Source organism: Artemia sp. Qi Xiang Cuo, chromosome 2, assembly GCF_049724085.1.
Source record: "Artemia sp. Qi Xiang Cuo chromosome 2, ASM4972408v1, whole genome shotgun sequence".
Taxonomy (NCBI): domain Eukaryota; kingdom Metazoa; phylum Arthropoda; class Branchiopoda; order Anostraca; family Artemiidae; genus Artemia; species Artemia sp. Qi Xiang Cuo.
In genome coordinates this window covers 67,828,043-67,843,113 of record NC_142795.1, presented here as the reverse complement: position 1 = coordinate 67,843,113, position 15,071 = coordinate 67,828,043, and the positions used below count along the sequence as shown (strand labels likewise).

The 15,071-nt window shown below is 36.7% G+C and overlaps 1 protein-coding gene across 1 annotated transcript; it reads right to left on the bottom strand.

Annotated features, from left to right (window-relative positions):
- Positions 1–12,190: 12,190 nt before the first annotated feature.
- On the bottom strand, positions 12,191–14,452 carry LOC148955534 (uncharacterized). Its single transcript, XM_089107602.1, has 2 exons — positions 14,316–14,452; positions 12,191–13,369 (listed from the first exon to the last, which is right to left on the bottom strand). The coding sequence occupies exon 2, from the start codon at positions 13,253–13,255 to the stop codon at positions 12,191–12,193; it is 1,065 nt and encodes a 354-aa protein (XP_088963728.1). The 5' UTR covers positions 13,256–13,369; positions 14,316–14,452.
- Positions 14,453–15,071: the final 619 nt, after the last annotated feature.

Genomic DNA, 15,071 nt, shown 5'->3' with positions numbered 1-15,071 from the left:
GGTAAATGTTTTAAATCAAATTGTTGCAAAAAATCCATTTTCGACATTCCATACTTTTCTTGTGGTTGCGGTTTTAATGAGGATAAATGTTCGTGGCTAGTGAAGTTTACGCTTAATTCTGGACTGTTTAGAGATTTTATTTCCGAATTTGAAATCTTTTCCACTGATCCAAGTTCTATCTGGTTCAGTTTTATTTTATTATTACTTAGATTTGATAGTTTTAAATATGTTATACCATTTTCAATTTTTATAACCTGATTTTTCACGAAAATAATTGGGTATTCTTTTATGGTGTGTCCTCCTATCATGGCATCCATTGTTTTAACCTTTTCTTCTTTTGCATTTAATGTCGCTAGAACTTAAGCTGTCGTTCCCCCTTCTATGGTGATTTTTTCGCTTATTTTTAGGTTATAATTCGAATCTTCACTTTCGTTATTTGTTGTTACACAAATTTGCCTATTATTTTCATTTGCCTGGTTTATGGTTATTGTATCAGATATGGGTTCCCATACGATCCCATATTTTCTGATAGCATATACTCCTAGAAAACAAGAAAATTGTAGCTGCTTGCATATTATTACTGTTACTATTATTTCTTTATCCCCTGTGCTAAATTTCAATGGACATTCTGCCAAAATTGTCAGCTTGTGCCCTTTGACTGATGTCAGGGTATTCTGGCATCTGCTTATGCGATTTTCGACACTAGGAGGAAACCTCTTAAAAACTTCCTCTCGAATTAATGATTTAGATGCACCTGTATCTAGTAAGCATGGTAAATTTTGAAAACACTCAATTTTAAAACAAGGCAGAATCGGTAGACTATTATTTGCATTTGTATCACAACATTCTAAACTATATAGGGGTCTTTGTAAGGAAACAGCTCTGTCGACCCTTACAGGCTGGTTTCTCCGTTTAAATGCCCACTGTTTGGCCAAAAGTTTCTGGGGATTCCCAGTTTTCTTCAGCGTTGCTATTTTGACCATGGGTATTGTTAACCATTTGCCTCCCAGGCCTAAATTCAGGAATATTATTAGGTGTTTGCCAAGTAGTATTTGTTCCCTGCTTTCCTAAATTTCTGCCCCCTTACGTTCTGAACTGGTGTTTTGTTTTGTACGTCTGGCCTTCTTTGGGTATTTTATGCCAGTAATCTACCGCATAGTGATTTGGTTTGCCACAATAATAGCAATTGAATCTTTTCCTATATTGCTTGGTAATTTGCCGTTCCTCATGGGGTCTATACCTATTTCTATATATTCTTGATCTGTAACCATTTGCTTTATAGTTTTCATCGGGAGGATGTAGTGGGTGTCCATAATACTTCGTATTCCAATTGGTTAAGGATGTAATACCGTAGGACCTGTCGTCAAACGGGGAGGAGTCAGTCCATGGTGAGGAGTTTTGGCCTTCCTTGTGCCTTTTTGGCTTACGATTTGGCTCCTCAAGGCTCACTTGTTTCTGTCCCCTTCCACATTTTATACTCTTTTGGCCTCCTGTGTTATTTATGGACATCTGGTCCAACTTTCTCATAGCCTCGTCAATTTTTACCTCTGTTTCGACTAGTATTATAGCCTGCTCTAAATTTTCAGGTTTCCGCGATAATATTAGTCTTAATAACTTTTTTGGTAACCCTTGTATAAAAGTATGTTGTTATACTTTCTGTACTGTTTCGTCATTTCTGCCTTTCTCTAATTGTAAAAAAACGGATCTACAAATTTTGTCTGCATATTCCCTGATACTAGTTGAGGTATTGAATGTGACTACCTCTGTTCATAGCCTTTCGGAGATGCTTGTATCTATGAATCTTGTTTTAAACGATTCAATTAGGGTACTGATGTCCTTGGGCTCTTTTCCCTTAATTGCCTCAAAATGTTTAATGGTGCTTCCCTTTAATCTGGCTGCATTGCATCGCTCTTTGACCTTACCCTCAAACGATTCAGTTAGTTCGTCGAAAATTTTTAATTTTTGGATAAACTCATCTACGTCTGAATTTCACGCGTATTCTGGTATAATTTTTGCAATTTCCAGTACTGTTGACAGGGAAGTCATTTTTTCCTCTGGTAAAACCATTTTATTTCAATCTATAATTTTTATCTAGCCTTCTCGACCCAGTTTTTCTAGAGACCACCAGTTGTTGTGAAGTTGTTGTGAAGTGTATTTTATGGTATCCCACCGCTGCCACCAGTTGTTGTGAAGTTGTTGTGAAGTGTATTTTATGGTATTGAAGTGATATTGTTGTAGATGCCTTTATTCTCCCTTTATAGGGGAGATAAATTCTGGCCTTAAGGTAATTAAACTTTTGTAGCGTGCCTTAGGCTATGACCGAACTAATGAGGCGTACCAACTGGGTATGTTCAAGGGGCGAAAGGTGGATCGTAGAGAGGTTGTCTAAAATACAATACTTTTATTCAATTTACATATAATAATTACAGATATAGATATTCTACTGGGACTGGCTGTCCCAAGTAGACCACAAGTCTCAGAAACTACAATAATATATAATAAGATACAGACACTTACAATGATCCAACAAGATCCCAAGGTATTTCTAACGAGAAAATAAACGGGCAGAGGTTCGCCCTGCAAGTCAAAAAGTCTCTCTTCAGTCTCAAAAATCTGGGTATATATATAAAAAACTAACCATGTCCTTCCCGTACATTGACGCATCTAGTCAGGAAATTGGTTATTGAGTAAGTTCCCTCCAAGCTTACACATTCTACGATTTGTATCTTTATCTTAAAAAGTGGTATTTTGAAACTTTGTTTTTGCGTCTTAATATATTTTTACTCAATTAATAATTAACTAAATTAGAAAGCTTTACCACAAAATGGTAGTAATTTGACGAGATCAAGTGAATATCTGATAATTCAAGATGGAATAGTTTCGAGAAATGAAAGTATTTATTTGTTTTGCTGTTTGAAGTTGTAAATAAATATCAATATCGTAACCATCTTTTTTTACCTTGGGGAATTAAAATCAACGCATAATCTAAAAGACAGAAATTATTAACATTTTTTATGGTGAAAATTATCAATAAAAAAAAACGAAAAAAAACACAGTATAGTCAGTGATCCAAGGCTCGCTATCGTTCAAAAAAAGGGAAGGGGTGGCTTACATCAGCTGCAGTTGGTTTGAGGGTGGATTCAAGGGTATCGGGGCGCTTACAACGAATATCAGGGCGCACAAGTTCGCACACGTGTAGAACATGGTCATTTTAGCCTATAAAGTCAAATTTGGCCTATAACGACGTCATACCACTCTTGATTTTTTTACAGGGTAAAATAAACTGAAAACTTTATAAACATGACATATCCTGAATCCTAAGAAAAAGTATTTTCACCTGGGATTTTTATTTTTTCACCACAACTTTTATTTCTTTAGTTTACCCCTATTAAATTTTGAAAACAAGGGTTTTTTAATATACTTTTTCTTAGTCTTTTCGGTTTTTCTGAAATTTTTGCCTACATAAGTATATTTTTTTATGCTTTATTTGAATTCTGCTCGTCATTACGAGTCAAATTTTGTGCCTTTTTTCCAAAAAATATTATTTCTTGAGCAACTATAATCTTTGTCTAAATAGCGTCATAGGTTTAAGAAATTAGCCTACAATGACCAATTTTTAGTAATTTTTTTTTAGCTGTTAAAAAAAATGAAACCGAATCAAACTGCACATCATTCAAACCCTTCGAATGTCCTTTATTTTGTTAATAAAAACAAAGTCGAGACTGGAATCTGCAAGAATATATAAGCGTTTGAACAAGAAACCCCCTCCCCTCCCCCCAAAAAAAACAAAAAATTTTCTGGATAGTGGCGTTTTACTCTAAATATTTTCAACACAACCTATAATTTTTATTTCACCAAACGATAGATTGCTCTTTTTTTAATCAAACAATTTATTTACATTATATACAACTAATATTTTTAACCAAAAAAAACAAAAAAAAAAACAACAGATGCCTCGTTCTGCGATCGCATGCGCGAATTTGGTTTCCACGGCAATAAAAAGAAAAGCCGAGCATCTTACATATCGGGTTTTAGATGCACAAAGTACTTGCCCATAAGAGGCTAATTTCTCCTTTATAGGCTAAAATCGTCAAGTTCTACATTAGTGCGAGCATGTGCACCCCGATATTCGTTTTAAGCACCTTACATTACCCCAGTATCCGCACCCAAACCAACTACGGCTGTTATGAGCCACCCCTACTCTTTTTTTGAATGTCAGTGAGTCTTGAATTACTTCCTATTCCGTATAATACTGAAAATTACGGAGTAAAAGGAAAGGGTTTGGGATATTTATCTGATCCAACTAAAGGTAAGGATTCTGGCAACAACGATTTTAGGGGGTGTCAGTTGTCTTGCGTGAGGCACACCATGTTGGTACAACTAGTTCTGAAGTATGTAAACAGATAGAAGATGCGTTGGACAGCATTGCTCCGCTTTTGTCGAAGCACAACGAGTCAAGATCTACTATAAGGATAGTAGATCTAATAGTTGAGCCTGTGGATCAACTATTTAGATTTATCCGTACCGGAAACGACTATCTTTATGCTGAAAGAGCTGCGGACTAGGGATCACACTTAAACGCCACAAAAGAGAAGATTTCAATTTTCTTCGCACCCGGAAACCATAAATACGCCACAGTTGCGCTTAACTGCCTAGAAGAAATGCTACGTCTGCCTGAAAAAGCGCCAGAAGTTCACAGAGAGTTTGTAATTGGCAATTTTGTTGTTAGGAAAACAACCATGCCGTTTTGCAGCATTGCATGTGATCTGGCTTTATAGTTGACCGTGAATCGAGACATCATAGGTTATCAAAGAGTTTCTGGTATCTTTAGTGCAACAACGAATGAAAATGCCAGGGATTGATATCTGGCTACTCTCCCTTTTCTTACAGCAGCCACCAGAACGCTGAAAGCAAACCTGAATTTGAATGACGAGGCATTGAAGTTACCATTGCGTTTACAAATCTGACAATAAAAGGTAAAATCGGGTTATGGACTTGGTAGAGTTGCTCGGATACCCATTCAAGACGACGAGAACACAGGTGTACAACTTTATGACAGGGAATAGAGCTCCAAAAGCCATAGCAAATAGTCTGCTGAACTTCCGAGACATTGGCTTCAAAGCCATGAGCTTATGTCTCGAAGTGACATCCACGAAATTAAAAGTTGATATAGTACAAACTTTCGCCTCTGTTGCCAAAAAAAGAAAAAAGAAAGAGCCACAAAAAAATATTTTAGGGAAACTGAGCTGCTTAAACCAGCTCTGCGCCTTGAAGATTCAAAACAAACTTCCTCCCTCTGTGAGCTGATGAAGTACGAGTTGATGTCATGAGTGTCATAAGGTGTGATCGACAAGAACGAAATGAGACACTAGCAGATTTTGGAATAAGAGTTTACGATGGGATTCTTAGGTACATACCCGAAGCTTGTCAGTCTATCCATTTGGGTGGTGACAGGTATGACGGTCTTAGTGACGATAGAACCCATGATGACTGCTCGTTCAACCTCAAAGAAGTATCTATCTGTCGAAAAAGAAGAAATCCTAAAGGAAATATTTCCAGCCCGTTCACTTCCTCCAGCAAAGTTGCAACAATCTGGGACGGGATTCCCAGTAGTCGCTCAGCCAAAGTTTGACTCTTGAAAGTTTTTTTCGAGGTCTTGGAGTACAATTTTTCGACCCGTCTGATGGTTCATGTCGCTGGAGTTTTCGAGATTCGACATAGAGCTGTTACCGTTACGCCTCATGGAGCCACACGGCATACCACATTATACCACGGCACACATTATACCACACAGCAGTTGCCGCAAGACAAAAGAGCACGCTTGTGATAATACAAGCCAACGATACTAATATTGTCTTACTATCTGCATACTGCTTCCAGTATCTTGCTAGTCTCGGCTTTAAGAAGCTCTGGGTTAAGTTTCCGTCCTACTGCATACCTATACAGCAGCACAAAAACTAGGAGTAACATTTTGCAACGCGTTGCCACTTGTCCACAGCTGGAGTGGATGTGACACCACAAGCTTTCTGTATGGAATTGGAAAGGTACGCTTTTTTCGAGCTGCGAAGTCTTCTGAACTTTGTTGGGGTCTTTAGGTGATGTAGTTCGAGCCCTTGCAGAGAATCCATCATCTGCGCAAAGTGAAGATTTAGTCAACGTCTGTATGTAACTTGTGGTTACAGTGTATGGCAGAAGTGCGACTAAGTTCAATAGTCTGAACGATCTTCGAGCACTTTTGTGCTCAAGATTGGAGGATTTGTGGCGTTTACCACCAACTGATATCTCGTTTCTGCTTCATTTGAAAAGGTGCATTTTCCAGTCACTGATTTGGATCCAAATCTACAAGCCCTGTATTGATTTATCTCAGGCTACCGATAAGGGCTGGAGAATTGAAGATCATGAACTAAAGCCAGACCTAGTTTCTGTCATGCCGCATGGGCTAGCATTACTTACTTTTTGTAACCGTAATAACAAAAGGTGTACGTCACGCTACGTATGCTTCAAAATAGGTTTCTGTGACAGCGCATGCAAGTATTGTGCTGACCCCCAGAAATGTCTACTTTCCGATGTAAATTAGAACGAGTCCCAAGAAGAAGATGAAGAATAAAAAGAGATTAGAGCCATCGTTTCATGTTCAGTTTTAGATATTTGATTTTTTATTTGTTTTGATATTAAACTGCTAATACAGTCGTCTAAACCTTATTTTCAGCTGATTATGACAGTTACCGTCTGCTACATCAGTTGCCGTTGACCCAATCTAGCCGATTGGACCATTGGTCCCTGCTATGCTGGGATTTAGAGAAAATAGTATCTTAAATCAGCCTTAGTTACCTCTGCACCACACGGGCTTCGTCACCTTGAGGCTCGTATATGAGCCTACGTGAGCTAGGTGGTACCTACTACTACAGAAAAAATAAATAGTTGCTCAAGAATTAAGATTTTTTTTGGAAAAGAGGCACATGGTTTGACTCGTAATGACGAGCAGAATTCAAATAAAGCATATAAAATATAACAAATTCGCGCATGCAATTGCATAACTAGGCATCTGCTTTTTTTCTGGTTAAAAACATTTGTTCTATAGAATGTAAATACATCGTTTGATTAAAAAAAGAGCGATCTATCGTTTGGTAAGATAAAATCTATAGGTTGTCTTCAAAATATTCCGAGTAAAACGCCATTATTCAGAAATTTTTTTTTTTTTTTGGGGGGGGGGGAATTCTCTTGTTCAAACGCTTGTATATTCTTGCAGATTCAAGTCTCGACTTTGTTTTTATTAACAAAGTGTAAAGGACATTCTGATGGTTTGAATGATGTGCAGTTTGATTCGTTTTCATTTTTTTTTAACAGCTAAAAAAAAAACTTAGAAAAAACTCGGTCATTGTGGGCTAATTTCTGAAAGCTCTGACGTTATTTAGAAAAAATAAATAGTTGCTCAAGGATTAAGATTTTTAAAAAAAGAGATACGAGGTTTGACTCGTAATGACGAGCAGAATTTAAAAAAATATATATAAAAGTATACTTATGCAAGCAAAAATTTGAGAAAAATCGAAAAAAAGCTAAGAAAAAGTATATTTAAAAACCTTGTTTTCAAAATTAAATAAGGGTTAACAAAACAAAAAAGGTTGGATGGGAAAACCAAAAATACCAGGTGAGAGTACTTGTTTTTAGGATTCAGAATATGTCAAGTTTATAAAGTCTTCAGTCTGTTTTATCGTGTAAAAAAATCAAGAGCGGTATGACGTCGTTATAGGCCAAATTTGACTTTATCGGAAAAAACGACCATGTTATACACGCGTGCAAACTTGTGCACCCCGATAGTCGTTATCAGCACCCCCGATTGCCCTTGGATCCACCCTCAAACCAACTGCAGCGAATGTAAGCCACCCCTTGAAAGATAACGGTCCCTGGATCACTGACTAGTACATAAAAATGTCGCTTACATTACCAATCAATACAGCAGACCAATAGTTGTGTGTGGTAAATATGACGAAAATTTAATTATTTAGTGGTAGTAGTAACAAATAGATTCCAAACACAACAAACAAAATCAACCAGTATTGCAACAAGTGCAATACTGGCGCCACTAAAAGAAAAAAAACTAACAAAAAATGCCAACAAATTTAAGTTTTATAAAGTGTAAGGAGTTGGACGATGGATTCGTGTACGAAGAAACACTTAAACAAAAATTCCACAAACAACAAAACTAAACAAGGTCGTGGCACTGAATAAGAGTATTCATAATTTTAAAAGTAAATAAAAATATTTCAATAAACAAAAATATATTTTTCTTGTAATACATTTTAATTTCGGTCGGCCGTGTAGGTATTTAAATGTAAAAAAAGAACTAACGACAAACTGAGGCTGATTCGGACAAAATGGGATATTTTAGTGAATCCCAGCAGCAGTATCTATATACACAGTCCAGACCCTACAAGGAACCCTACAAGAATATACAGTGCAGTTTGACGTGCACATTGCAAAAAGCGACCGAACCTTTTATATTATATACCTATAAAGTGAACAGACACGTTTTGAAAATATAATTTAGATTATATAACGCAAGCAGACTGGTTTTTGACGCACTTTCATCATAACTTTTTTTGTCCGAAAACTAGAAACTGTCAAATTGCGTAATCAAAGAATGGTCTCATTCTAGAAATACCGGTTTACAGTTGGTTATAATCTATTTTTTTTAACCAAAAACTAGAAACTATCAAATTGTGTAATCAAAGAATGGTCTTATTCTAGAAATACTGGTTTACAGCTAGTTATAATCATGCTTTTTTTGCAGGAGCGATTTTCATTGTGGTTCATATTAGTATAAGAATTGAATTCAGAGTCAAGGATGTATGGTGTTTTCGATTGCAAATTCATCGGCTTGAAGAAGTCATCATGTGGGGTGATTTTTGAATGTGCATTTTTATTGCTGACTACAGATCGTAGAGAAGTCTCTTGTTATCACTGGCATATCAACTACAATATGTATGCGTACAATAGAGACATTTGGTGCAATACATTATGCGTTATAAACAAACTAAGTTTATATGATAGAATGATAGCCCCATTCTATGATGAAGAGAAGGATCTATCCCTGGTACAAGAGGAAGTTAAAGAAATATGTAGTTTTTTTGGTGTAACAGCACTATACGCGAAAGGGAATGTACCCACTGACAAACTTTTAATCGACAAATGCAAATCTGATATACCAATATTCAACTTGGAAGATTTTAATTGTGAGAAATTTCCGAGTAAAACACACAACCCAGAGGACGAGGTTCGATTTTTTAGCAGATGGGTGCCAATAAATATTCCTGCTCGGAATATGTGTATAACATTTCCCAGGAAGAAGAAGAAGAACAACAAAATCCGTAATATAGATTGGGATCACATCAAGTGGATGATGAAGGATGATGAATTTTTATAACACCCATCACCCCCATGACTATCCAACGGTCTTTTTAAAGACCAACAAATCTATAAACACTTCGTAACCATGGTCATATGAATCTTTTCTGTGCCTCGACAGAAAACAAAACATCGCATCGCACTAGTCTGAAATAGTTTTTTTTGTACCATGTGAAAAAATTCACAAAGGGTTTGATGCAATGAGCGGCTAATCAGATAAAGCCTAGGTATTACTTACCAAAATTCCAAAAACTGAATGCTGAAAACTAATTAGGCACGAAAGGTAGTTTAGTTTTAATTCTGTATCCAAATATGTATAGTTTACTAGCTTTTAGACTATTTGTTAAAGTTAAAAACAAAAGCCAATCCTCATAAATTAAAGAAAAAGGGGGAACACCCCAGTAAGGATCAAGTTCAAGTTCAAGTTCCATTTATTTCCATAAATAAAAATAACAAAAACAATATCCCAAAGGGCTCAATGGCCCGTTATTTGGGAAACGACACAGAATAAATGACTAATATTAAAACATGGCATAAACAATACTAAACCATGTCTAATTTATAAATCTATAAGGAAAAGAAGTCAACTCACCGACAGTCCACACGAAACAGCGACCCTCCTGTCACCCGACAATAAAAAAATAAATCAAAAATGAAAAATTCTCTACATCATCGAGGATCCAACGCCAACAAAAAAACTATACAACAACTATAAACTATTTAATATTTAGCTTTAATAAGAAACTTTTCATCTGTCTTTTAAAGGAGCCAAGTGTTTGTGACTGACGAATCTCAGCAGGAACCAAGTTCCAAGCACGTCCCACAGTCACGACCAGACCAAAGTCAGAACGAACCGAGGGAGTAGCCGGAATCATAACATCCTCCCTGTTTCGAACTGCGTAAAAATTTACTTCCCCTACTGGCTTAAGTAGTCCAGAAAAACAAAATGGGAGATCTCCGTGGAAGAATTGATATGCCAACGAAGCTAGAGATATAACATAAATATCTCTAATCTTAAGGAGATTAACAGGAGAGTGTGTAGTCGACTGGAGAACTGTTACCGCTTTCTCATGAAGAATATGAACAGGAGCAAGTACAGAAGAACATGTAGACATCCACACAGACGAACAGTAACATATATAAGGGAAAATGAGAGAGAAATATAAAAGACGGAGTATAGGAAAAGGAAATAAACGCTTTAGTTTACGGATGATTCCAAGTCCACGGGAAATTTTCACTCTTATTACTTGAACGTGCAACTTAAACGATAAATTTTCATCCAAAAGAACTTCCAGGAATCGCACATATCGATCTGGGGGGCGACTTATGAAGCGTCTTGGTGTAGGAAGCTCAGTAATTGTGGGGCAGCTCACACCTGTACGGGAAAAAATAAGAAGGTACGATTTTTTTACATTTAAAGCTAGTTGATTTATGTCAAACCAATTCAGTATCTTTTCAGTCATTGCTTGAAGCTTTAGAATAAGGGATGACTCATCCGGAGCTGCAGCACCTAGAGTAGTGTCATCTGCAAATGATACCAGTTCTTCTCGACTATCAGATGTGGACGCCGACATAGTCTGAGAGTAACATTTGTGACACAATCCACAGCAAACATTGGGAATTGGGGTGTTTAGAAGTCGGTAGAGGTCGTTCACATATATCAGGAATAGGGTTGGCCCAAGAATAGAACCTTGGGGTACTCCGTATTCAATTGGAACTTCCTTGTCTGTATCTTCCATGGCAATAGATCTGTCAGTAAGGTATGAAGAGAGCCAAGACAATGCTTCCCCACGCACACCATGATGAGAAAGTTTACCAATGAGAATCTTGTGTGTAAGGCTGTCAAAAGCTTTCTTTACATCGAGAAAAATGGCTGCAGGAATAAGATTAGAGTCTAAAGATTGTCGTATAAACTGAAGAAGTTTATTACAAGCATGTTCTGTAGAGTACTTTGCGCGAAACCCAAACTGATGGTTATGGAAAAAATATTTAGCTTCAAGAAACCTTACCAGACGCTTGAGCATTGGCCTTTCAAATATCTTGGAGAACACTGACAAAAGAGAGATCGGCCTATAATTCCCAGGATCCTCACGGTCACCTCCTTTAAAGAGAGCTATCACACGCGACAATTTAAGACGTTGAGGAAATACTCCTAGTTGAAATGACCTATTAATCAAATGGCAAAGTGGGGTGATAATCGATGGAAGGATATGTTTAATTACTTTAGCAGAAATTTTGTCAAAACCTGTTGAAGAATTCTTTAAGGACAAAGCAATATTTGTAATTTCCTGCACTGTAACGTCCTCAAGAGCCATTGATTTCAAGCACGGGGGCCTAGGAACTGCTTCCAAGTCTGAGACACCGAGCAGTGAGAAACACTATTAGCAGTTGATTTCCCTATCTCCGCGAAGAATTTGTTCATATGATGTCGTACTTGGCCTTTTTCTGTGATAAGTTGATCGTCTACCATAAGAGACTTAGGGAGACCTTCTAGTTTTTTCGATGGCCGATTAAATTCCTTAATTACGTCCCACGTCTTCTTTATATTTCTACCGCAATCATCAAATCTCTTAGTATAATACACTGTTTTTGTTCTCCGAATAATTGATTTCAGCATATTACGGTACAACTTAAATGCTTCTAATTTAGCATCACTTGGTCTGTTTTTGTACTCTTTCCAAAGGTTCTGCTTTCTATTTATTGACTTGAGGACTCCCGGTGTTAGCCAGGGAGCTATGGGTGTTGATCTTCTTGATCGAGGATTCCTTAAAGGAGCTTTTAGACACTAAGCCGCGAATTTTTCCTTAACAGTGTCATAAAACTGGCCAAATATATCGTTATAATTGCCCAAATTAATATTTTCTGGTAATGAAAAGTCCCATGAAGATGAACTCAGATCTTCTTTCAGTTTATCCAGCTCCACTGGTGAGCAACATAATCTCGGTGTATCTTGGGGGACTAATCTTTGTGGATTTTGGAGGATTGGAAACAAGGCTGCAACTGGCAAATGGTCGGAAGTATCAGAAAGCAGTACTTCGTTCTTAATGGAGTGTAGTGATGAAAAAATATTGTCAATTAATGTTGCTGTCTGGTTAGAAATCCTTGTCGGTATGTTTATACAAGGAGCTAATCCATACGAAATTAGTAAAGACAAAAGATCAGAAGCCTGTCTAGATGTCGGATCCGCAAGGTCGAGGTTAAAGTCGCCCATTAATACAACTTCGGATTTTTCAGAAAAAACTTTTCCAAGAACATCTTCTAATGTTTCCATAAATTGGGTTATGGACCCACTTGGAGAACGATATACTTCGCCTATTATTATCCTTTCCTTAGCGTTGATTGGGACTTCTATAAAAAGTGACTCAAATACCTTTTCATTATTTGTACATAAATCCTGTCTTAGTACAGCATGAAAATTATTTCGGATGTAAAATCCGAGTCCACCTTTTTGGGCCGTCTTGCGGTTAAGGAATATCGACATATAACCGGGAATATCCAAAAGCACCTGATTTTTTTCGCTCAAAAATGTTTCACAGAGACCGATAATTGCAGGGCACGAATTCCTACATAATAATTGAATATCATCAAACGAGCAATTTAGGCCCTGAACGTTTAGATGCACAACCGGGAGTGCATCAACCCACCGAGCTCCGGAGCCCCAAAATCTCAGCTCCTCCACAAACACACTATCAATAATATTCTCAAAATTTTCATAAAAATTCATATTGGGGGCTTTACCAACCGGATTATTTATAATTTCATTAAAATTAACTCTCCCACATTCATAATCATTTAATTTCCCTAGTGTTATGTTAGCGTTAATCCCCAATAGAGAATTAGTTTCAACCATAATTACTTACCCATGCAGGTGACAGAGAGCCATGCTGTAGTCGCGTGAACACCAGTGACGTCAACCTCTTAATCCGAATTAAAAAGGCTATGACATGAACTTGATTATTTTGCTCTGAAACAAAAAAAATAACAAGTAAAATAGCACAGGAAGGTGTAAATACTGAGGGTAGAGAAACACAAATAAAAGGGAAAAATACAAAAAGACAAATAACATTAACGAACAGCACATTTTTTGAAGATATAGTATATTAACCGGAAGCGAGCACTCACTAACAATCATGCGTCAGAATCGAAATCAGAATTGACCGAGGGGAAAACTAGGGTAAGTGGGTCGTAGCATGCGTCATCAACCTTGATCCAGTTAGAACTAGAAGTCTTTTTGGATTCTAGCCACAACCTAGTCCCCTTTTGAACCACTTTGGTATGATACACTTTATCGGAGGCAACTTTACAATTTCTTAAATTATAACCCGTACTCAAAAGTTCTTTCCGACGTTTAGCCAGCTCGAATGGAAGGTCAATACTGACGCTTTTCCCTGTATTTCTTAGATTACCAACACAAGCCATAATATTGTCCTTATGTCGAAGATTTAGAACAGATACAAGAATAGGGTCCGATGCCGGATGTGACTTTTGATTCCTGGGACTTTTAGCCTTACTTCTAAGTCTATAGATGGCAGTGAACTTAATATCCCTGTAGTTCCGTACCGACATTTCTGATAAAAAATCATTAACGGTTTCTTCAATGTTTTCATTTTCCTTTTTAGGAATTCCATGGATAAGAAGATTATTGCGTTTAACATACAATTCAGTTCTTAAAACCTGGTTTTTAACTGCCACAAGAGCAGATTTCAAGCCAGTGTTCTCTTGTTTCAACGCTGCATTCTCCGTACGAAGATTTTCTACCAGTTGTTTTAAGTTGTCCATACGTTCATCAAAATACTTTTTCGTGAGAGACATCGCTAATTATATTGTATCGGTAATTAAAATATCGCTAAATATACAGTACGCTCGCTTCTTTCCTCAACTCATCAAAATGACATTTCAAGAAAACTTACGAGCGTGGGCCCCTTTCTTCTAAAATCCAAATATAAGGGGCCCCAGAATCAACAGTGCAATAATTGAAATAAAACAGGATATCACAGTTGAGAACTATCACGAAGTAAAAATTATGTCTTGCCTTAACGAGCGCTAGTTCAGTACTGTGAACTATCGACTTTCATATCTCGGGTTGAAGTACCCTTTTAAAGCATTAGAAGATATCATCCAGTGAAAAAGTGTCGTTTACAACTGGTTTTGTACATCAAAACAAATATTTTGGCTGAAATACAACAAAAGAGCTATCAAGCGTAAAGGCTACGAGAAGGACAATCAACTTTAAATTTTCGAAAAATTTTGTACACAATCTTTTATATTCTGAAGGTAGGATGCCACGCGACATTTTTCATATTTGAGCATAAAAGCAATAAGTTAAAGGTGAAATACTTTTATAGGCAATGGTTCGGAAGCTTCATTTGGATTTGATTTTGATGTTGGATAAATCACTCATTTTTATAGAAACAGCATTACTTTCACGGAAAACATCTTTCAGCGTATTTTAACTTTAAATGAAAAGTGTTAAATGCATATTCATTTTGGTTTTTATGTTGCATAAAAATTCGTTCATTTTTATAGAAACTGTAATAGTAATTTTTATACATCTTTCAGGATTTTTTAAGTTAAAAAGAAAAGCATTAAATGGAAACTCATATTATTTTAATTTTGGGTCAATTAGTCATTTTTATAGAAACTTAGTCACTTTTATAGAAACTGCA

Excerpts from the sequence above, each read along its gene's own strand:
- LOC148955534 (XM_089107602.1), bottom strand. The coding sequence starts at position 13,255 with ATGGTTGAAACTAATTCTCTATTGGGGATTAACGCTAACATAACACTA.